This window comes from Aulonocara stuartgranti, assembly GCF_965226115.1.
Source record: "Aulonocara stuartgranti genome assembly, chromosome: 17".
NCBI classification, from domain to species: Eukaryota; Metazoa; Chordata; class Actinopteri; order Cichliformes; family Cichlidae; genus Aulonocara; species Aulonocara stuartgranti.
In genome coordinates, this window is record NC_138953.1 from 1,635,691 (window position 1) to 1,659,306 (window position 23,616).

The 23,616-nt window shown below is 41.7% G+C and overlaps 1 protein-coding gene across 2 annotated transcripts in view; it reads left to right on the plus strand.

The window, feature by feature from the left end:
• The first annotated feature begins 11,255 nt into the window (after positions 1 to 11,255).
• The window catches only part of mpped1 (metallophosphoesterase domain containing 1), a 105,415-nt gene continuing 93,054 nt past the window's right edge, over positions 11,256 to 23,616 (plus strand). For both annotated transcript variants that reach the window (XR_014272459.1, XM_082511639.1), the window contains exons 1-3: positions 11,256 to 11,370; positions 17,293 to 17,659; positions 21,507 to 21,688. Coding sequence is in view for 1 of the 2 variants with exons in the window: in XM_082511639.1 (XP_082367765.1) it covers positions 17,481 to 17,659; positions 21,507 to 21,688 (361 nt within the window). In the remaining variant the exon portion in view is untranslated. The remainder of the gene's footprint in view (positions 11,371 to 17,292; positions 17,660 to 21,506; positions 21,689 to 23,616) is intronic.

Genomic DNA, 23,616 nt, shown 5'->3' on the forward strand with positions numbered 1-23,616 from the left:
AACTTCCCGTGGAAACAGTTTCCGGCTGATGTAAGCCACTGGATGGCGGCCTTCCATGGTTTCCTGAAGGAGGACAGCTCCCAGGCCCCGATCTGAAGCATCAGTCTGTAATATGAATGGTTCATCAAAGTTGGGACTGTACAAAACCGGATGCTTACTTAGTGACTGTTGTATGTCATGAAACGCTGCCACTGCCTCCTCTGTCCACTGGATGTAATTGGGGGAACGTGATCCCGTCAGGTCTGTGAGCAGAGCTGCCCTGTTGGAGAACTGAGGGATGAAACGACGGTAGAAACCTGCCATGCCCAGAAAGGATCTCAGCTGCTTCCTTGTTTGGGGCAGGGGGGATGATTCCATGGCCTCGATTTTGCTGACTTGTGGCCTGATAACCCCCTTGCCGATGACATGGCCCAGGTATTCTGTCTCAGCAGCGGCGAAAACACACTTTGACGGATTCACCGTCAACCCAGCTGAGTGCAGGTGGTCCAGAACAGTTCGCAGGTGTTCCACATGCTCCTCCCAGGTGTTGCTGTGGATAACAATATCATCCAAGTAAGCAGCAGCAAAGTCAGAGCAGTCATGTAATACCTGATCCATCAGCCGTTGGAAAGTTGCTGGAGCTCCATGTAGTCCAAATGGCAAGACTGTAAATTGGAAAAGCCCCCATGGTGTTCTGAATGCTGTGAACTCTCTGGACCGTTGAGTGAGTGGGACCTGCCAGTAACCCTTACACAGATCTATTGTGGTCAGGTACCTTGCTTTTCCCAGACGTTCAAGTAGATCATCAATTCTTGTGTCGGGTAGGAGTCAAACATGGATATGGAGTTCAGGTACCTGAAATCAATGCAGAACCTCATACTCTCATCCTTTTTGGGTACCAAGACCACAGGGTTGCACCATTCACTCTTAGATCTTTCAATGATCCCTAGAGATAGCATCAAATCGATTTCCTTCTTCAATGAAGGCAGCAGACGTTCTGGGATCCTGTAACTTAATCGTCTCACAGAGGCACCTTCTCGTACCACAATATCATGTTCGACAATGTCAGTTCTCCCTGGATTCTCTTGAAAGACTGCTGATTTACACATTTCTCTCACCTGCTGCTGCTTGTCCTCTGGGAGATGGCTGAGATCATAATCTAGAGAGCCAGCAGGTGGTAGATATTGCTCATCTGCTTCATCTTCTTCAGGCACTCGCCGTATGAGCATTGCATCCGCCTTGTGTTCAATACGCTCCACCCACTCCTTCAGAAGGTTTATATGCAAGACCTTGCTGGAGCGCAACTGCCCTGGGGTGGACACCTCATATGTGGTGGGTCCCAGCTTCCTCATGACTTCAAATGGCCCCTGCCACTTTGCCAACAATTTGTTGTTGTCACTGGGGAGGAGCACGAGCACCTTTTGTCCTGGCTCAAACGCACGCTGACGAGCAGATTTATCATACCAAGACTTCTGCTGCTGCTGGGCCTCCACCATATGTGATTGAGCAAGTTCACCCATTTTCTCCAACCGTTCTCTCATCTGAATGACATAAGACAAAATGTTCTTGGATCCCCCCTCCACCTTGTCTCCCTCCCAAATCTCCTTTAACAGAGTTAGAGGGCCACGAACCTCATAACCATACAACAGCTCAAAAGGTGAAAAACCTGTGGAGGCTTGGGGGACTTCTCTATAAGCAAAGAGTAGATATGGCAGCCATTGATCCCAATCGTTACCACTGTCGTTGACAAACTTCCTGAGCATCTGTTTCAATGTCTGGTTAAACCGTTCTGTCAGCCCATCAGTTTGAGGGTGGTATGGTGAAGTTCTCAGACTCCGGATGCCCAACAACTGATAAACTTGCTTTAACAGAGTAGACATGAAGTTAGTGCCTTGATCAGTTAGTATTTCTCGTGGAAACCCAACTCTTGCAAAGAACTGCACTAAACAAAATGCAATGGGCTTGGCCTTTATAGATTTTAAAGGGAACACCTCAGGATATTTTGTGGCATAATCTGTTACAACAAGCATGTAACGATTTCCTGCTTTGCTCCTCTCAACAGGCCCTACAATATCCATTCCAAGACGCTCAAAAGGAGTGCCGATGACAGGGAGAGGTTGGAGTGGAGCTCTATGGGGGATTTTAGCAGATGTTATCTGACACTGTGGGCAACTTTTACAAAACTGAGCCACATCTTTGCTAAGACCAGGCCAGTAGAAATGATGTTTGATGCGAGCTGTGGTCTTGTGTTTACCAAGGTGGCCAGCCCACGGAATAGAATGCCCTAAGGTGAGAATGGCGTTTCTAACCTTCTGGGGAACCACCAGCTGCAGCACCGACCCCTGCTGACGATAGAGAATGTCATTTTGCAAGATGTACTCACTGTTAACCTGCTCCACTCCAGGTTCCTTTTCTTTGGCCTTCCGGAAAAGAGATATTAAAGATTGATCAGATTTTTGGAGTTCAGCAATTTCAGTTGGAATATTAAACCCTAGGGGTGACGGTGTTGGCTCAGCGTCTGTTAGTGTATCCACAGGTGAAAATTTGAATTTCTCCTGCCTTCTTTGTCTGCGGGTCTTCCGTGGCTTCACCACAGTTGTCTCAAACTCCTCATTAAAAAAAAAGGCAGGGCACTCAGGGTCTCAGAGTGGGTACTGACTTGCTTAGCCTGAGCTCTGGTAACAGCTACATTGCACTCCTCAGTCTGCTCAGACTCCAACAAATCAAAAAGCACAGGAAGGTCACGCCCTAACACGGCAGAGTAAGGCAAACTGTTCACAACACCCACATTCAGCAGATACATCTGGTCCTGAACTTTAATGTAGATGTCAGCTGTCGGATATCTTTTCTCATCTCCATGGACACAACAGATTGAAATTGTATCACTGGTGCGAACAATATTAGGTGGGGCAAAATCTGAGTGAATAAGAGACCGAGAACTGCCAGAGTCAAGAAGGGCATTGAGTAGAACCCCATTCACTTCAATCTGGCTCATTTTGATGGATTTGTCACTCTCCTGCTCAGGATCAGCATTAGAACGAGGAGCAAAACACATTTGCACCATTTTAGCAGAATTTCTTGGGCACATAGGTTTTGTATGGCCCTCTAATCCACAAAGATAACAAATGAGCTTCTTACCAGAGGCCTTTGGTGGTCTAATGGTAGACTGAGAGCTCTTACTGGTGCTTGTATTTGCTGAATCCAGATGGTTTTGCTGAGGTATCTTCCGGGTGTCCCTCGATACCTTCCATGCATTATGGCTCCATGCTTGCCCCTTCTTTCTGGCAGCAACAAAAACATCAGCTAACCGAGCCGCTTCCATTGCTGAACCAGGGTTGTGTTCTCTGATCCAAACCTGAAGCTCAGGAGATAACATTCTGAGAAACTGCTCCAAGATTATAGTTTCACCAATGTCATGAATAGTTTTACCCTTTGGCTGGATCCATTTCCCATAAAGCTCCTTCAGTCTCGCATATAGCTCACGAGGGCTTTCATCTGGTTGAACGTCCAGGGATCTGAATCTTTGCCTATATGTTTCAGGGTTAATGTCATATTTTGACAGAATAGCTGATTTCACTTTATCATAGTCTAATGAATCATCAATGTCCATGTGAACATAGGCACCTCTAGCTTTACCAGTAAGCAAGGGTGTTACAGGAAAAATGATTCTATGTTTCTTTACCTTCTTTTAAATGTACAAAGATGCCTTTTGTCTGCCCTCTGCCTATGGTTAGATTAGTTTAGAATTATCTTTTTAGACTTTCCCAGCAAACACATCTTGTTTCTGGGACATATTGTTTTAGATTGTTTTATCTCTCACAGCTCTCTGCTGACGAGACTAGCGCCACATATGGAGTTGTTTATTTTATCTGTTTTGTATTTTCTTATCCTGTTCTCACTGTCTTTCCTATAAAAAGTGCCCAGCCTCTGTACACGTTGTGAGTTGTTCTGAACAGCTTACCCGTGTGCACGTTAAAGCATAAAAAGTGATCTTGTCTCATTGTGTCTTTATTTCTCCTGGGTTTTTTTACAGAGTTTTCCCCCAACAAAGGGTATCAAATGAAAAACCCAATCTGACTTCTGCCATCGATAAGCTATAGCCATATGTTCAAATGTGATCAGGAAATGTTCAATATCATCAGCTTCAGTTAATCTTTCCAATCTGCCCTCTATTTGTAGGGGAAACTGAAATGCTGGTGAAATGGCTGGATTGGAATTAGTCATAACTGGTTCAGCCTGGGCCTGCTGAACAGAGGAAGAAGGATGAATATCAAACTCTAATGATTCAGAGCGAGCTTCTGCAGAATCTGATGGTGATGTTCTGACTTGGATTTCTGACTGCAAAAGTCTAAACTGATGTTGAAAGGCTTTAAAATCGCTGTTCTTGTCGTGCATTTAACTCACTCTGTTTTGCATCCCGGATGTCCTGTTGTTCCATGTGAGCATGTAGCATATTGACTAGATCAGACAAAGTAGGCTCCTTTTCAACTCTCTCCACAACTTCAGTGACTCCTGAGGCTCCATTTTCCTCCTCTTCGCAGGTTTGCTGAGCAGATCCCTTTTTCTTTTCATTCTTGCCACCACGATGCATTCTTCCTCCTCATGGGGAAAAACAGAAGAAAGAAAAAAAGAAAAAGAAAAAAGACCTGTGTCCAATACTGGATGATCCCACTGCTGCCACCAATTGTCAGGGACCAAGCAGTAAAGCATAAAGGACACCGGTGGTTTTAATTCAAAAAACGGGTTTTATTGACCCAAAAATATGAAAATATATTTAACAAAGCCAAAACTTAAACAGGCAGACCAATAAAAGAGGTCAACTCAACAGACTAAACTCAAGATAATAATTAACAAAACCTCAAACAAACATATGGTAAACTGACCTGCTGAAATGACACACAGGGGGACTTAAATACTGGTTTAGCTAAACCAAATGACACACACGGGGGAAAACAAGATGGCTGCCATATAACCAACTAATACAAAACATTTAAACAAACATGAAACACCCCCCAGGCAATGAAGCATGTGGTGCAATCCAATTAGGCTGTCAGCAGTACTTCAGGTCTCCCAGCCCTTTGCCACACCTTTTGCCAGACAGGAGGAGACACCAACCCCCAGGTAACTCAAACAAAGAAAGATGTATTAATATAACATAAAACAGAACTTTGACCTTGCAAGGTTAATATGTGTGCACGCCATATAAACATTGGAAGGTGTGATGGAAAAATGAATACATTTAACAAAGAAACGATATTGAACAATAAATAGAATATTTTAAAGTAGTGACTGTAAATTAAACTAAAGTGAATCAACGGGTGATGAGGTGTGGAACTTACCATGTGTGGCATGCCATCACAACCGCTTTATATCTTACCAGGACTGTTTCAGAAACCTGAGATATAGATGCATTAATAATATTCCATTTTAAGTTTTATTTATTGAGGTCTTAAAAAGGTCTTAAATAGTAGTGATTATTTCTTAAATCATGCAGGAGCCATACTGCACACTTAAAGAGAGCCAGTTTCAGTGAGAAGCTGTGCAGAGATCAAGAAACATCAAGGAATCTGTAAAATTTGAAAAACATGTGAATAAATATTTGGAAAATAACAATTTTCTTTTATTCAACTTTTTGAAAAATATGCACTGTGCAAAGTGCAAAATCAGACTAGGTTGTATTTTCTTTCCAAGTACAATAATGCAGCTGTAATATACTTCAAATGCACATGTGCCTCAAATGCCTTTTAGTTTTCAAATAGAAGAGTCTTTCTTGCTGGGTGGGGTTGAGGGTGGCAGGGACAGAGTGGAGCTTGTGGCCCTCTGTAGTGGTCTTCCTATAATACTTTACTGTAGATATATAAATATGAACGTGCAGTGACTTTGGATAAATTATACACATTTCAAGTCACAAAAAGAGACATATTTATCCCACTTTCCTCAGTTTTTGTTCTTTGTGCAGCACTGGAATAGAAATATCCAACATTACTGTTAGTTTGAAATGGAAGCAACAGCCTCCACAGAGTGAGATAATGTGTCACAGCAAGCATACTTTCATTCATGTTTCATTTTGTGTTATTGTGTCAAATATGGTCGCTTTGACATCAAAATTACATTCTCTACTCTTTCAGTCGTATCACCTCCTCGTGATAAATCAATGGTGATTTTTTTTCCTTCAGTTTCTTCCATTTTAAGAACAAGCACTGTAATTATATCAAATCTATTATATGTGATATACATGTTAATATATTGCTAATTTGAGTGGCCTGTACCTGACTGGCAGCAGCGGTCTACTTTAATGTTTGAGTTCACTGCCTGTTTATAATATCACTGTAACTGCTGAGCTTCTCTGCTGTTAGTAATTAATCATATTTGACAGGCCGATCTGATATTTCCTACGTGATCTTTCCAGGACGTCCAATCAGCTGCCAGCATCTGCAGGCAAATGCGACCGTGCCAGATGCTGAGATTACTCTCCCTTCGCTGTCTTGTCTCCCTTCCTCAGTCATTTGCTCTTCTGAAAGTTCACTGGCTATGAAGTGATAAAGACAGAACACGGACCGATTGCTTAGGAAAATGTGATCACTTGGTCAAATTACACATTTATTGGGTGCATATAAGGTATGTTATAAATCTGCAAAAATGCAACTTTATTCTATTTATTTTCCTATTATGTGCATAATATAGTGTACACTGCATAAACCAGATACTGAACTTTTAATATATATGCAGCCAACACTGTAAGAATTTGAACCATATTTTCTATTTCTTCAGGCTCTACTTCAGCAAAATCAGCCAGAAATGAAGTGTCTCATCTCCAATTTGGTGATTTTACCGCAGTATTGAAAGAACTGAGTGTAAAGTATGTCTGTGGTTCTCAGTCATCAATCGTAGTCTTAACAGAAGAAAAGCGTCTGGACTTCTTCAGGTTTCTTGAAGACGTTTCACCTCTTGTCCGAGAAGCTTCTTTAGTCCAGGTGTGTGAGCAGTACTGAAGTCCGTTACTACTTAGAAAACAACACATTTTGCTTTTTGTAATTTTGCTGCATAGCACCAAAGATTTGTGTTCAACACTCTCGAGGAGTGTGTGTCAACATTCCCTCCGGGGCCGGCTTCCTCCCACCGTCCAAAGACATGCAGCTTGTGGGGATAGGTTAATTGGATAATCCAAATTGTCACTAGGTATGAATGTGAGTGCGAATGGTTGTTTGTCCCTGTGTGTTAGCCTTGCGACAGACTGGCGACCTGTCCAGGGTGTACCCCGCCTCTCGCCCTATGACAGCTGGGATAGGCTCCAGCGCCCCCCGCGACCCTGAAAAGGATAAGCGGAAGCGAATGGATGGACTCTCGAGGAGGAAGCTGTGTCATCGTCAAAGGATACACTCAAGAGATGAAGATACAAAAGCCCGAAACTGAGGTTATTCTGAGTAACTGTAATTTTGTTGGTCCGGTGTGAGAGGGTGGAGCGCTACTGGTGTTTTTTATTCAACTGATGTTTTTTGTACTTGCTTTGTGTCTGAGTGAAGTGTCCACCAGATGGTGCACTCACTTCAGCCTGTTACTCTGGAAGCTTCCACCCTGGGCATATATTTGAGTTCTGGATTGCGCTCTGTTTGTTCAGCTCATTACTGGCCTAAATCCCAGTCCAATTACCTGAGGATAAACAGGAGCAGAGGTGGGGATGTGCTGTAATGCTGTAATTTGACTGATTATCCCTCACACAGCCAATAAATGATGAAGTTCTCCTTTCAGCAGAAATGATGAAGATTTTACAAGCCTTTGCTTGCTTTGCTTTATACATTAATAACATACATTGTAATGAACAAGGAAACAGGTCACAGGCTGAAGGAAGTGAAACACTTTACCTGCAGAGATCTGCTACAGAGATGCATTTTATTGCTGCAAGGCACGCTGTCATAGTCATGGCCCAAAGGGATCAGGGCCACCACACTAAGAGTGTCAGCTCCTTTTGCATGAATTATCTTCTGATTTTAACATTTATTGTACAGCATTTCTTTTAATTTGTTTTCTAACAAACTACCACAGCACAGGGCAGAGTGTAACTGTCACAGCTTGAAGTTCTTCAAACACATTTGTCTGCAGATTCCTTTAAAGGTGTCTTCCAAGCATGGTTGAAAAATAATTTGCGTCTGATACCGAATCCTCCTTCCTCATTAAAAACTATGAACAGACAAATATTGCTCATTTATTCTGCATCACTGGAAGTCTGTTTTAAGTGTCTACAGTGCTCTGGTTGCAGTTACCTTTTGGATCAGGGCTCAAAAATCTATTCAATTCTATTCAGTTTATTTATATAGCTCCAAATCACAACAACAGTTGCCCAAAGACACTTAATAATGTAAGGTAAAGATCCTAAAATAATACAGAGAAAACCCCAACAATCATATGACCCCTGTGAGCAAGCACTTTGGTGACAGTGGGAAGGAAAAACTCCCTTTTAACAGGAAGAACCAGGCTCAACGATGTGCAGCCATTTGCCGTGACCGGCTGGGGCTGAGTGGAGAGACACAAGACAAAAGACACGCTGTGGAAGAGAGCCAGAGAATAATAATAACTCATAATTAAATGCAGAGTGGTGTATAAACACATGGTGAGTGAGAAGGGGCGGGATTCTACGGTGACAATCTGAGCATCGCATCTGCTGAAAGCCACACATGGAGAAAAGGACACGCACTAAAAACATCTGTGGTCTTGAAGAAAATACATCTTGTGTTTGTTGAATAGCTGCAAACAGTGGCAGCGATATAGTCCTGATCCTGCTCGTGGGTACAATATGTACATTTATTTTAATATCAGATCATGCAGACATCGTTTATATCTGTAATCAGTGGATAAATGACTCGGTGCAGCTCTCATTAAGCATTATATGTTGGTTTTCAACATTTGTAACATTTTGATATGACTGTTTTGTGCAGCCCCAAACCAGGAAAGAGCCTCCATTGTGTTTTCAAATATCAAATTTGGATTAACACTCTGTGGCAGCTCTGATTTTCAGTCCAGGTCTTGTGTAATTTGGCACACATCAGCCGTGCCGCCGTCTTTCAGTTCCTTCAGAGTAGCTTCTTGATAGCCACCTGAGTGCATTTCTGATGAGGCTGCATCAACCGAAGGCTCAGATGCATCTCTCAGGTCCTCTTTCGGATATGCTGTAGATCGCCTTTTAGGCGTGCATCTTCTTGTTTTACCTTCCACTTGTTCCATTTCCTCAATTGTTTAAGGACTTACTGCATCCCATGTCAAGATATGCATGTTAAGATATGTATGTATCAAAAACTGGAGACAGTGAGCTGGTGGCATTTTTTCCTTTTGTTTCTCTGTTGCCTGGGATCTTTTTATCTGTATTTAATGAGAACAAACTTAATAAGATGATAAATATATCCAGAGAGATTGCAGGTCACCGACGACACGGTACAACGATGTGATGTATCACAGCCTCTCTTTGGTAAATTTGAATGGATGCAGTCTGGACAGAGGTCAGGATCACACCAGGTTAAACTTTCTGATGTTTCTTGTGTTGCTTTCATGCTATTGCAATGGGTTGTTGCTGTTATTATGAAGGACTTTGTTTATGCGTGTTATGTGTAATTGTGATTCCTTCTTTGCTGTAGTTGTATTTATCTGGCAATTGCCACCAAAACAAATAGAATTTTTGAAAGAACAACAATAAACGGAGCATAAATTCTATCACTGGATTATTAGTATTCATCGATAGAGGTGGAGCTCATTTTTATCACCCAGTTTTTTCATCCAGTAATAATCATTAGTGCCAGTTGTACTCAACTGGCACTAATGATTATTTTCATTTGGTTTGTAAATAATAAGAGAAATAGTGAGAAATGTTTCCACATTAAATTATCTATCAGTTAACATTATGGTCGATTGATCACTTAATTGATATGTCAGCTATGTTTGTATAATCTAATTTTTATGTATAAAAATCCCAGTTTATAAAGTAGCCAGTAACTAAACAGCTTCAGACAGTGAAGTGAAAAGTATCTCCCCTCCTGAAATCTGGAGTAGAAGCAGAATATTGTATGAAATGACCTAAAGGTGCTAAAGTGCAAGTAGCATAAATCTGCGCTTTATTGCAGTACTTTAGTATGTTTACTTACAAACTTCTATAAAGTAGTTCAAACTGTTCAGCTGAAGAAGTAAAGTGTCAGTATGCAAACCACAGCATTTGATAGAAAGTGAAATCCTGCCAACATGTTCAGACTGAGGTTGTGTTGTGGTTTCACACAGTTTTACTGTCGCGCTTGTTTCACAAATGTTGGCTTGTATAATAAACAAGAATCCAAACCCAAAAACTTGACAATTAACTTTGTTCTTTTTGACATTTTTTTACAGTTTTGATCCATGATTTCTATTTTCTTAACTGCTTGTTCAAGTTAGGGTCAAATGAGGGTAAAGCCTTCCACAGCGCTCTTTGGGTGAGGAGAGGGTTCACCCTAGACGGGCTGCTAATCCATCAACACTGCTTAGACTCGCACAGAACATACAGCCAGGGTTAAAGCTCGCAACCTTCTAGTTGTAAGACAGCAGAGCTAACCACTGCACCTCCAGGTTAATGAGATATGTAAATAGATGAGAAATTAACTTGACAATAACCATTATGACTGGACTATCACGTCTAACGTTTGATAACAAATGAGCCTATCAAGCCAAATTTATTGTTGCTGAATAATTATTAGAAATGTAAACTGACAAAAAATAAATAAACTAACCCGGATTAGAGCTTTATTTTATATTTACTGTAAATGTCACAGAGCTGCAGTCGCTTTCTGAAATTAAAAAGAGCGACTGAATGCTGCTTTCTGATCGTTTTACAGCCGCAGGGGAAATAAGAAAAGAAATGTCCGTTTGCTGTTTCAGCACATGAACCGATTTAGTGAATGAAACAGTCATGTTGAACAGAAACATTCACCGTCAAACGGATGGACACGGGCCGTGTGGTCCCCGTGTAGTCAAGCGGTCATATTATTGTATTATTGTAGGGTCTTTGCTTTACAATATAAAGTGCGTTGAGGAAACTGTTGTTGTGGTTTGGTCCTGTATAAGTAAAACTGCACCGAACTGCTTCCTCGGGTTTTCTGACCGGGAATGAGTCCAGTGGTGCCGCACGCAGCTGCTCTCGGTCCTCCCTCCCTCCCTGCTCTGCTCCTCCTCGTTGTACCGCTCACCGGTGAAACACAGTGGGCCGGACTGAGAGGGCGAGAGAGAGAGGCAGAGAGAGAGAGAGAGGCTGTGCCTACGACGCTGTGCCGGTGCACCACGGGGTACGCATTCAAACTGACCAGCGCGTCTCTGTGGCAGCGCAGACACTCCTCTCTCCACACCATCCAACACTGAGCAGCCTCACTGCGACTGAAGCTGGTAGGTAGACTCCTATTTATTTTACAGCTCTGTTTACAATGCATGAGACAGCGGAGCAGAGATTTGCCCCGAACCCGCATACCGCGGCATATTCTCGGGTTAATCTCAGCCCTGATGCCAACATTTCCACTCACCCGGCTTCGGTTGCAGAGAGCTTATATATATATATATATATATATATATATATATATATATATATATATATATATATATATATATATATATATATAAGTCCCCAGATGTCGCGTTTTCCAGCGGAGCTCACCGGAACGCTCTTATAGTCGTTCATACTTCACCACAGCACCGCATCCAAAGGGCAGTTCAGACTGAAAAGAAGGCTGATAGCGGAGCTTCCAGGCTCCACGTGTGAGAAGCAGACAGCTGGTGCAGCCTGTGGACCAAACGGCTGAAAAGTTTCATTAGAAGTCAGTTACTCGGTGTGAGTGCACGGACACCTCTGCAAAACGCGCACGAGGGCGATAATCACAGACGCACTTTGAACTTTTCACCTGATTTCTAATTAAAGTTTCTGCCTGCAAAACGCTTTGCTGAGACAAAGTGAGCAGGAGCGAATTAAAGGTGAAAAACGCCGCATTAAAAGAGAAGTTAATCGGCACAGAAATCTTTGTGGATGTTATTCTCTTGTATTTTTCAGCCTTGGATAGGAAATTTCTTTCAGCCGTCACCAAATTTCACAGAGCCGTGACTCCAAATCAGACCAACACTATCTCCAGGCTACGCGTAAAACAGATAACTGTAATTCAGCGACACACTCAGATGCACTTTAATTTTCTCTGTGTGTCCATACGTAGCAGGAAACGGGCGAATAAGCAGGGAGGATCGGCACACGGTCTAATGTGACGGTCGCTGTTAAATATGACAATGTCCCCATGAGGAGAGCGCATCAATCAGACGTTTCTGCATTTATCAGCCGCTCCACTTACACTAGTGAACACTGATGGATCCGTGTGAGCGCTGCAGGGCTTCTCTCCTCTTCTCTTCTCTTCTCTTCTCTTCTCTTCTCTTCTCTTCTCTTCTCTTCTCTTCTCTTCTCTTCTCTTCTCTTCTCTCCAATTACCAAATAGACTAGGGGCCCATACAGTGGAGATAATAAAAGCATTGTAATTCTGTTATGAATTCAAACAATGACAAACAAATTGAGCCAGAAAAATAGTAAATAGCACTTGTATCTATTTTCACAGTCAACTCATCAATTTTTTGCATCTTAATTATTCCTGTAAACTGTGATCTTCACTGCAGACAGTATTAGTCTTGTCACCAGAAGTCTTGACCCCCATTTTTAATCAGACGACGTTGTCATAACTCAGATGATCTAAAGGCACTTTTGCAGAGAACACAAAAATCACGAGCTAATGAGTTTTGGCTGCAGGAAATGTTTTTTTCTGTTTGGACAGAGTCTGTGAGTGAAAACTTGTGAACGTGTAAAACAGATTGTGTGGGCTCGAGTGTGCACGAGTCCTTCTTCTTTCTTGACCCCCCATCTTACAAAATACAGGAGTTCCTTTGTTAGGCTGTGTGACCGGTTTCTTCTCTGCAGTGTGTGCTGAAAAACAGCATTACACTCACATGAGGTTCAGTACACTTTAAAGCACAGATACATTTTGGGGTAATGCTCCTGAGGTAAAGTACGCATAAGCAAATCAATTTAAACTTAGAATTATTTAAGGAATTCATGAAATTCATTTACAGCTTTTATTTTGGAATGTTTTAAACAAGATTTTGAATTGGACATTACAGAGAGAGGTGGCGGATATGATCTCTGTGAAATTTACAGGAGCTAGTCTGTTAAAATTCAGCACAATGAAGCAAAAGACAACATAAATGTACACAATTAGAAATCGTGAAAAAATGGCACCCATTATTTCTTAAAGTGACAGTAATCCACTGATGGTTTTTTGTACACCCATAAAAACAGGGACACACATTCAGGCTAAAACAGAACAATACTGCAACAGTGGAGTGAAGACTGCTTTTATTGCTTTCCTGCTTTCCTAGATATGCTTGTATGTTGATGTTAGCATGTTTCCATCAGACATCCACCTTTTTCACACATAAGTTAAATGTTGCTGGGAGCTGGTAAAATGCAGCGGAAGAAAAGAGGATTTTCCGGTGGCAGAAACACTCGCTTTAAAATAACAAAGGACGAGACTCTATGAGAAACATTTTCAGAGACAAACAGGCTGTCCACACAGAAGTTGTCTCCAACATGTTGTCAGTCTCGCGGATGTCTGATGGAACAGATGTACATTAATTTTAATCAATACGGCTGTCTCACTGGCATGTAAATGTTTAAGCCTGCGCTCAGATTGAATTTAGTGCTGTGTGAACAAACTCAGCCATTTTATTCATTTAATGAAACCAAAAGTCCCGTTTAAAAGAAACTAAACCAAAAACGTTGAGGTTTTCATGCAGCAGAGCATGTCATACCGAATGCAAATAGGTGCATGTAAGCTCACCTTCCTGGTAAATTACTTTGTAATTGGAAAACTGTCTGAGTAAAAGACAACGTTCTTTCCTTACGATAGCTTTCCAGAGCTGTACAGTCCCGTCTCTGTCATCGCTCAATTACTCGTCACACTGATACCAGCAGGCGCGCACCATTTCAGCGCCTTACACTCTTTTAATTTCAGTGTGAATGCCCTCAACTACTGTGATTGTGCATTCAGCGGAGCACGTACGAACCCACTGTGGGCCAACATTTCCAGTGTAGGTACAGATGCTTCTTCTAACACGCTTTCATATTTAAATGAAAAGCAAAATGAATTTGTTAAGCTATGTGTCAGATATAGTTTTGTTTCAGCGTTCAGAAACCACCCTACATTTCAGAGATTACTGAGCTGCTGATAGCACCAACATCAAATAATAGCAGCTAAGGTTGAGCCATAATATTGAGATAATGGTGGCATTTATTACCATAATATGATTCAGTGACACTGGTAATAATATCTTAAAGTAATGAATGAATTGCTGGTTAAAAGCAGCCAATCCCAACACATCCTTGTGTCTGAACAGTGCAATAGGTCGACTGCAAATTACTTTCAAATAACATATGCAAAAATAGAAAACATGGGGTAAATTAGGTCAGGAGATTGAAGGTGATTTTTTCTGACAGGTAGCACACTACAGACAGGTTTCAGTACTGGAAGTAGTCCCTCGGCTTGGATGAGGTGCAGCCTGTGTAGAAAATGCAGAGAAAACACACATGACACCTGCTTACCTGCAATATTCTTACATGGACTCACTTGGAAGTCATGCACACTTTGTATTAAAGAGCTGTAACCTGTCAATCTGCTCAAGCTGGAGAATTATGTCGCTGTTCAGTTCAGGGCTCAACGCAACATGTGGAATCAATATGCTGTATTTGGCTGCAGACTAGCTGGTGTAGCGCCCCCATCAGGTCGTAAGAGATCTTTAGAGGAGGTGACGTGGTATAAGAGCATCATAGTTGACCTTTGGCAGAGAAATCCAATCCAGGCCTGTATCCTGTGACTTATAACACTCAGCCTCTGTTTGGTTAGATTTTGACACCATTTGATTTGGTCACAAATAAATCACAACTTGTGTTAATATTTACTCTCCACCACGTAGTGCTTAGCAGTGAAATAAATCCTGATCCGTCTTTCTGGAAAGATTTAGGAAATGCAGTTATTTTCACAACTGCAAGAGTTCACCTAGATCACCACGGGTTGCTTAAATCCCTTAATCGATCGATCATATTATTTATTTATTATTTATTAGCAATGGATTAAACCCTTTTCTTTAGACAGAATCGAAAACGAGTAAAATAAGGGCGGAGGGCGAGCACAGGCTGATGTTAGCTGTATATTCAGTCGTCGACTACGTGATTTCGACAGCTGCGTCTGAGCCCAGTGTGTTACAGTCTCAGCATCTGCTAATACATTCCTGTCTGACACTAGCAGTGTGAGGGATTGTCACTGTCACATTTATAACAACAGAAGCACATTAAAATATGCATGCGCAGGCCTTCATACACATCAACCTGCGAATGCGCACATGTGCTGCACACACTCCTGAAACACATCCACCGACCACCATGCTGGGATTTGCCCGTGACAAACAACCGGGGTGTGAAGTGTGTATCTGTCGCGTCAGCGAATGAGGAATCGAGATGGCACGCCGACATCGTGCGGCAGTCCAGACGGACTCTGCCAAAGCAGCCTGTCCCCAAATTATCACCTCCGTCTTCCAGCGTCTCCGTCATCTCAGCACCTCTCAGCGGCTCTGCGCTCTCTCAGCAGTCGTCAGAGCCTCTGAAAAATGAGCTGCAGAGTTAAATCTGAGCTTTAATGGGCGACACACACAGGGAGGTCTCACACGTCAGGGATGGGCAGTGAAAGGAAATGATCAGTTCACTTCATTGTTGAAAAGAAAAACTCGAATGAAAAGAACAATGTAGCACACGAAAAACCTAAAGAGCATTTTTAATTTAATTTAGAACACACATTTGTGCCCAAACACACGTTTGTCATTTAGCTTCTCACTGAACTGGGTAATTCAGTTCGTTCTTTATAACCTAGGCTAACAGATATACTTAAACCTTTACATGTAGACACTGCTGTGATGTTTGTGCGTGCCTCGTGTCAGAATTGTGCTTTTTATCATCCATGGTTGTAGTGTAACTGTGATTTAGTCTATTTTAAGGTAACTGCAATCTTACTTTAATAGTTATTATTTTTACCCTATTAAAAAATAAAATAAATCATATTCATAAGACACAGTACAGGTCTGTATTTAGTGACAGTGTTATCCCTGCCAGGAGGTGCAGTTGGTATCCAGTATTGTGTATAACACAGCAGTTGCTCTCAGCCATTTAACCTTCCTGCCTTCTTGGGACCTTTTTGTGCCACTGCTATGTGTTAAATGGCTGCCATTTCCACTGTGTTCAGTGGAATATAACCAAACTTGCCACAGGATAGTTTTTACCTGTCAATGTTAATATTCCAGTGTGAATTCCTTAAATCAGCCTAAAATGGCTGAGCAGCAGAAATCCCCACACCCATCACCCTGGGGACCATTTTCTGCCCATTGACTTCCATTATAAACGCTATTTTTCAACCCCAAATTATCATCATATGATTTTATTTTTTCTTCTTTTCTTGGATGTCAATGAAGACTCAGGGCCTTGAAGTTTTAATTTTTAAATTGCAAAAAAAATGCAAAAAAAATAATGGCAGGTCAAAATGTATGTTGGTGCCAATCTTTGGTCCATCTAAAGGCCTACTTATAATGACAATCACATATTACTTCAACTGGTTTTTTGTGGAAATATTTAGTTTCGTTTTTTGGTTTTTGGGGCTTATAACACAGGGCGCTCATGTAATAACACTGGGATTTGAAGGGTTAAAACCACGAAAATATAATTAAAACTTTACATGAATATTTCAGGGAGAAGTAGTTTTACAAGGTTGGCTAATTTAAAGTGGAATAAAATATGGATATATGGTCTTTTTATGGCGTGGCTGAGAATGGTCCCTAGGGTGATGGGTGTGAGTTTTTTAAAGGATGGCAGGAGGGTTAAGTTCAGTGTAGCCGGCCAGCTGAGCTCAGGTACTGTTCACTGTACCCATTAAACGGTCCGTTGTGATTTAAACCTAGTCTAAATCAGTAGGTCCAACTCCTGTTCCACCACCTGCTTTAGTCATGGAGAGTTTTTTGGGACCCCACAGACACAAAGAGGCAGTGTCACTGCTAACTGTGCCATTATTCCACAGTATCCTTGGATAGCAAACACTTGTTTGCTGCTGTGCTAATGTTCCACGGCACATTTTGTTTAAATATTTGATAACTGCAATGATTCTTTTTTCAGTTATTCAAATAAGGGTTCTCCTGCAAATACGTCATACGCCAAATTGCAGCTCTGCTCTTTTGCATTCTTTGCAGGTGCAGAAGAAGAATGTGATGCTGTCTCCTCAGGTCACTGGGACTGTGTGTGCACCAAGGGTTTGAACTCGTCAGGACATTTCCCAGCAGCCTCTCATAAGGCAGGGACAATCCACCCACTGCCCTAAAGCAAAAACAACCAGCAGCTACAACTTTGCACTCCTCCATTTGCTTTGGTCCCTAGCACCATGGCCTTCACCCTGTCAGAGATCATGGCCGCAAGGCGGCAGCAGTCGCAGGCTCAGTCACATTCACAGCGAGGCAACAGGACTGCTGTGGAGGTGGATGAGTACAGCACCAACCCCACTCAGGCTTTCACCTTCTACAATATCAACCAGGGACGCTTCCAGCCGCCTCACGTTCACATGTGAGTAGATGGAAATGTAGCTGCTGGTAATCATGGAGCATCCTGCTGTCATTGAGAGTTGGAGCTCATAAACATTTGTTGATATCTTTGTTTGGTTATCTTTTAAATTGCACTAACACACTGTATAACAGAAATGTAGAGATAATGATTTATAGTTCTGAGTGTTGCAGCTACTTCTTGATCAGCAGCAGTTGCCACATAAAGTATATGTCTGGACTGAGCTCTGTTTGTTGGGTTTTCAGGAGACTAATAATAGGGTTAATAATAATAATAATGATAATGTATTAATACTTTTGAAATGATTAATGTCAAATAAATACAAACTGTCTGCCGTTGCTCAGATACCTGACACTGATTTTTAATCTACATCTTTAAACTGTTTTGACCGTTTGCATCTCGTGTGCTCCTGGAACGATGCATGTAAATTAATAACATTCCTTTCTTTGCATTTATGAAGCTTCTTCATCTGTTGCCATGGCTACAGCTATTTGTTGTAATGCCAACTTGAGACTTCCACATCAGCAGAGTGATTTATTTTGCTTTTTTCCCTCGAAAAACTGAAAATAAATTGCACAATACATTTTTAAGGAATAAATTGCAAAAAATTACTTTTGAATTTTCTTGCAATTGTTTTATAGTTCAGGCTCTAAAATAACATGCAAGAAATAGTTACTGGAATTTTACATAATGTAATAATTTTATTTATTTAAAATGTAAAAAAAAATTCAATATTTAAAGTTTAAATAAATTATTTACATTACGCAATATTTTGCAAAAAATAAAAGCCTTCCAAGTGTTCACTTTATATGTAATGTGAGTCTGTGCAGACGCAGACTGGAAGTCAGTCATTCCTGCCACAAAGGGTCTTTGTAGTTTATGCTAAGCTAGTACTGATCAACCAGCAACCTGCGAGGCTGCAGTGCAGAAATGCCAAAAACAGTGCAGGTGTTGCAGCTCCTCTAATGGACACTTGTGGCTTGCTCAAAGTTATTATTGTTATTATCTGACACATGATATCACCCACTGTGTCGCTACAGCCCATCCAAGGATATTTAGTTAGTGAAATCTGAGGATTTTATCAGTCTGTAGCTTAGCATTGATCAGCATGCTTTTGTGACTGTGCATAGTGAGTGTAGCTTGATAACCACGCTTGCAAGGCTGAGATGGTTGCACTCAACCACGTAGTCAGTATATTGTCACTTCTGGCTCCAAAAAATCAACATGGCAGCAGCCACGGAGCCAGAAGAGTCATGTCATCTGTGAGACGAAATCCCATTGGCCTGTACTGGGAGGCTTTTATAACATAGTTCCAGATTGTCTCTTTGTAGATTGTAGGCTAGTTTTCTACTTTGAATCCAAAAAGGATGATATGCATTTATAACTTCATGAAAAACAAACCATGCATATGTGAACTTATTCTACAATAAGCTCACTTTTTATCCTTCTCCCTAAAATGTAAAGCAATTTGGAGTCTCTGTCAGTACTGCTGATTATTTATATGAATAACATTAATTATGAACTTCAACTAAAAAAGTTCAAAATATAAACACATAATTCATACTCATATTTTGTCTTCAGACACAGATGATCCAGTAAAGCATAAAGATATGAATGTTTTAATAAGACTGAATTGAATTTCTGCTACACTTCAATATCTGGCCAGCGGTGCCATTTAATTATAGTATTAAATTACATCATTAAAGCTGTTCAATAAATGAGTAGACTCTGTAACATGTTCTACGTTGTGAATCACGGTCAGGTTAGACGTAATCTCCTAAAGCTAAGAAGCCGTGCACCGAACACTTCTTTCATAACAAGAGCATCAAACCGCAGGATGTTGCAGACAGCTGCGTAACTGCAATTCCAACCAAGTAAATAAGAAGCTTCAGATCGCGCCTTTGTAAGGAATTGTCAGTGATCAGGTTTTGAACATATGTAGGATGTTTCTGTGGGGCTCTTGTGAAATCTGAAGCTCTGAATCCCTTTTTCTCCCCTTGTTTATATTTAATGGTAGTTTTCATTCAGGTGTGATTTCCACTGTTTCAAGATGCAGCAGTAAGTGGCAATAAATGGCACTCTTGAGTATGTAGCTTATAAATGTCAAGATATGGTTTCTTGTTTTTTAACATTGGGGCTTCAAAGACAATAGCAGTTACTTTTTGACCACACAGATCAAGTATTATATAGTAATGTCAAAAGCTGACATTATTAAACGGCAAATCAAGGCTAAAAATGATTTGAAACGCCACATCTAAAACTCTAATATATTACTTATAGAAGCAACTAAAGGGGGTGGGGTGATTCGATCAAACCAAAATCTTCCTCTTTTGCATCAACTCAGCCCACCTTGCTTGGAGGAAGAGACGTGAGCATGACCCAAACACCTTCTCTGCAGTCAAACATGGGGGTAGGCATATGTATTAGGGTACAGGACGACTTCACTGCATTTAGGGGCCGAGAACCTTCCCTCAGCCAGAACACTGAAGGTGGGTCGTGGATGGCTCTTAAGGTCTACTGGTCTAGCCAGTCTCCAGACTTCAGTCCGACAGAAAATCTGTGGAAGGAGCTGCGTCTTTGAGTTGTAAAGCAACATCTAAGAAACCTAAAGGGCTTGGAAAGTTTGGAGTCCCTCCTGAAATGTATGCAAATCTAGTGATTTCTCCATCATGTACCAAATCACATTTTCCTTGGGGATCAAATACTTATTTCAGTGACATGCTCATTCAAGCTTTATGTAATGTGTGTGTTTTGTCTCTCTCTTCCTCCCATAAACCTTTGACAGCCTCTCTTGTAGTTTTAATGACGGGTATTTCAGTATATATCAATAAAGCTGCGGCCTGCCGACCTGGGTGTTTCTGCGTAGCTGCACAGGCAAAAATCCCCCTCACTAACTTCTGATGCATATCCAGACATTGTTCTATAAACAGGGCTACAATACGACAGAAACTGCTCAGTCCAAGGGTTCCTCCTCCCAGCATGTTGTCAAACCAGCACATTAACACTCTAATACCCCCCTTTAGCTACCTTAGATCAGGCTATTTATAGCATGACTATAACTGACCTCAATTCTGCTTGTTCAATTTCTAGCTGTGGCAGCTTGTGCAATTAAGTCACTCAGTCTATTTCTGAGCTTTAGTTCAACTTTAGGCTATTATATAAAATCACAGAGTCTTTCGAACAGTCATGTGAAGAAGAGATCCTGTGGAGCTCAGTCACTTTACATCATCTTACATTTCAGTCCCATCAGTTGTGCTATATTTTCTATGAACCCTCTTTTGTATTTTATTACTTCGTGACTCATTTCTTGCTGGTTGTCTTATGTGCATGTGTATCTGCTTCCCTCGTCGCCTCATCTTTTTCTGTCTCTAGTGGTATGGGTGGAGGAGGAGGAGGAAGTAGGGCTGGGTGTTAAGGTACCTGGAGGAAAGCTCACTTAAGTGGGCCATGGTTATTCACCAGCTCTCCTTCTCCCCCCCAGAGACCCCATGGATCTGCACACTCACTGGAAATCCCACAGGACTCTGCTCTTTTCTATATTTGTGCTTTATTCTTTTTCTATCTCTGCACATTTCTTTTTCTGCTTCTGTGGGTACCGTGCTTTTATTGTGGCCTCTCCCTCCTCCTTTGTGCTGTCTCTTGTTTCCCCATCTGCCTCAGTCTGTGGGGATGATTTTCTGTTGGATACTAATTCTAACTTTTTTCATTGTCAGCCTCTTACCACAGAGACTTTACGTATAGCATTGTTGTCCCTTCTGCTGTATTGTTTCAGTACAGCAAAAGCTGCAGTGGCCCCGTTTCGCATCCTCACTCCCTGCTTTCTTGTCCTCTGTTCCTTTTCTTGTCTCAGGGTTGACCCAATGCCTCACGACACTCCAAAGCCACCGGGCTACACACGCTTTGTGTGCATCTCGGACACACACTCCCGCACTGATGCCATCCAGATGCCGTACGGGGATGTGTTCATCCATGCTGGAGACTTCACCGAACTGGGACTGCCCTCCGAGGTCAAGAAGTTCAACGACTGGCTAGGTTAGCAGTTCTATGTGTTTAGCTGTCTTCCGTGACCCCCTTGTGATCTTGATCCTAATCAAGAAGAACTAAAAAGTTCTCAGAGAGTATTTTAATGCTGATGCATGAAACTCTCTTTTTAAAAACAGCTTCCACTTGTTTTTGGAGCATTAACTCAAAGTCAGAAACTTCCCTAATATTGCTGACCATTTTGCCGCACACATTTTTAAAGCAGTTTGCATCCTTTCTGCATAGATTTGAGTTTCTTTTTGTTGAATTTAAAGATTAGTGATTTGAGTCAGCTTATAAAAAACCTCGAGTTTCTCGGACATGTCACAAGAAAACAGGAAGCCAAAAACAAAAACTTTGGTAAAAGTATAAAGTAAAGTGAGCGTTCAATGCGCTGAACATGAAGTGTCTTTGAGCCAGTTTTAGACTGTACTGAAAACAACCATTAAACTAAAACGTATGCTGTGCTTTGGGAAACTGATCGCTGTAATATACAAGAATCCCACATGTGATTTGTGGCAAACATGCAAAACCCACAATATAGTGCGATGTGGCACAAAGTGAGTCTGGTTTGTGTTACACTCCTCTGGTTTCTTACAGAGGTTGCACAGACAGTTTGAACGTACCCTTCGAACCAGCCTGGTTCTTTCACAGTTTCTCCAACAGCACAGAAAACAGGAACCTGAATCAACCTTTAATATTCCACATTTTACTCAAAATGTTATTACGCAGCAACGACCTGATACAACTTAATAACTGATACTGTTTAACTTAACGAATCTCGATGGGTCACCCCAAACAGTATAACATCCCCTCGTACTGCACACCAGCTTTTCACACATGGGATCCACATAGATCCATTCTTTGCGCTGCCATCCCTTTCCTTTCACTCTTCTTGCTATCCTTCTGTCACAAATCACTCTTGACGCTCATCTCCACCCACTCCACTGCACCCTCTTCTTCACTTGTGCATTGCCTGTTGCTTTGGGCTGTTGACCCCTGGTATTTAAACTCATCTACCTTCACTACCTCTACTCCATGCAGCATCGCCTGTCCTCCTCAGTCTCACTTTCCTTCCTCTTCCAGCTCTCCTCCACTTTCTCCCTACTCTCACAATGTCGACTCAAAACATCCACGGTAACTCCAGCCTGGTCTCATCTGTCAGCAAATAAGAAGGGGCTCAGATTCCTGATGTAATGCCTGCAGAACCTTCCCTGTCACTCCTGACACTCTGTGTCACTCTGTAATCTGTAGATCCACATGGACAAACTCAAACTCCTTTTCTATGCTTCTCAACCAAACGTTGCATCTGTAGTGCTCATACTCAGCCTGAAAGCGTACTGCTGCTCCCTGATTGTCAGCTCTGTCCTTAACCTACATTCTACAACTCTTCACCATAACTTCTATGGCTCATCGGTCTCATCGCTCTATATTTACTACAGTCTGCACTTTTTAAACAAATTGGTACAATACTCTTGTTCACCATTCCTAAGGCTTCCCTACTCTCTTCAAGATCTTTCAAGATTGTTTTATCTCTTCTTTACTGCCTTCTCTCCTAGACGTTACCAGGTGACCTGTCTGGGATGACAGGTCTGCCTATACTGCCTTTTTTCCGCTGATCTGTCTTCTTTTGGATACTTTTCGGTACTTCCTAATTCCACAACCAAATCTCAGTGTTTGTAGCTCAGGAGCAAGTCCTCTATTAATTGGAAGGTTAGTGGCTCAGTCCCTGGAGGCTCCACTTGACTGCATGCTAAAGTATCCTCAGGATATACTGAACTCCAAGCTGCTCTCTGGTGTGTTCAGAGCCTGAATGTTAGAGACAATGCACTTCGGTATAGAACAGAAGAGCTTGTATGAATGGGTGTGAATGAGGCATGTTGCATGAAGTGCTTTGAGTGCTGCGGTAAAGTATAAGAACAAGCCTACGGTTTGTCCTT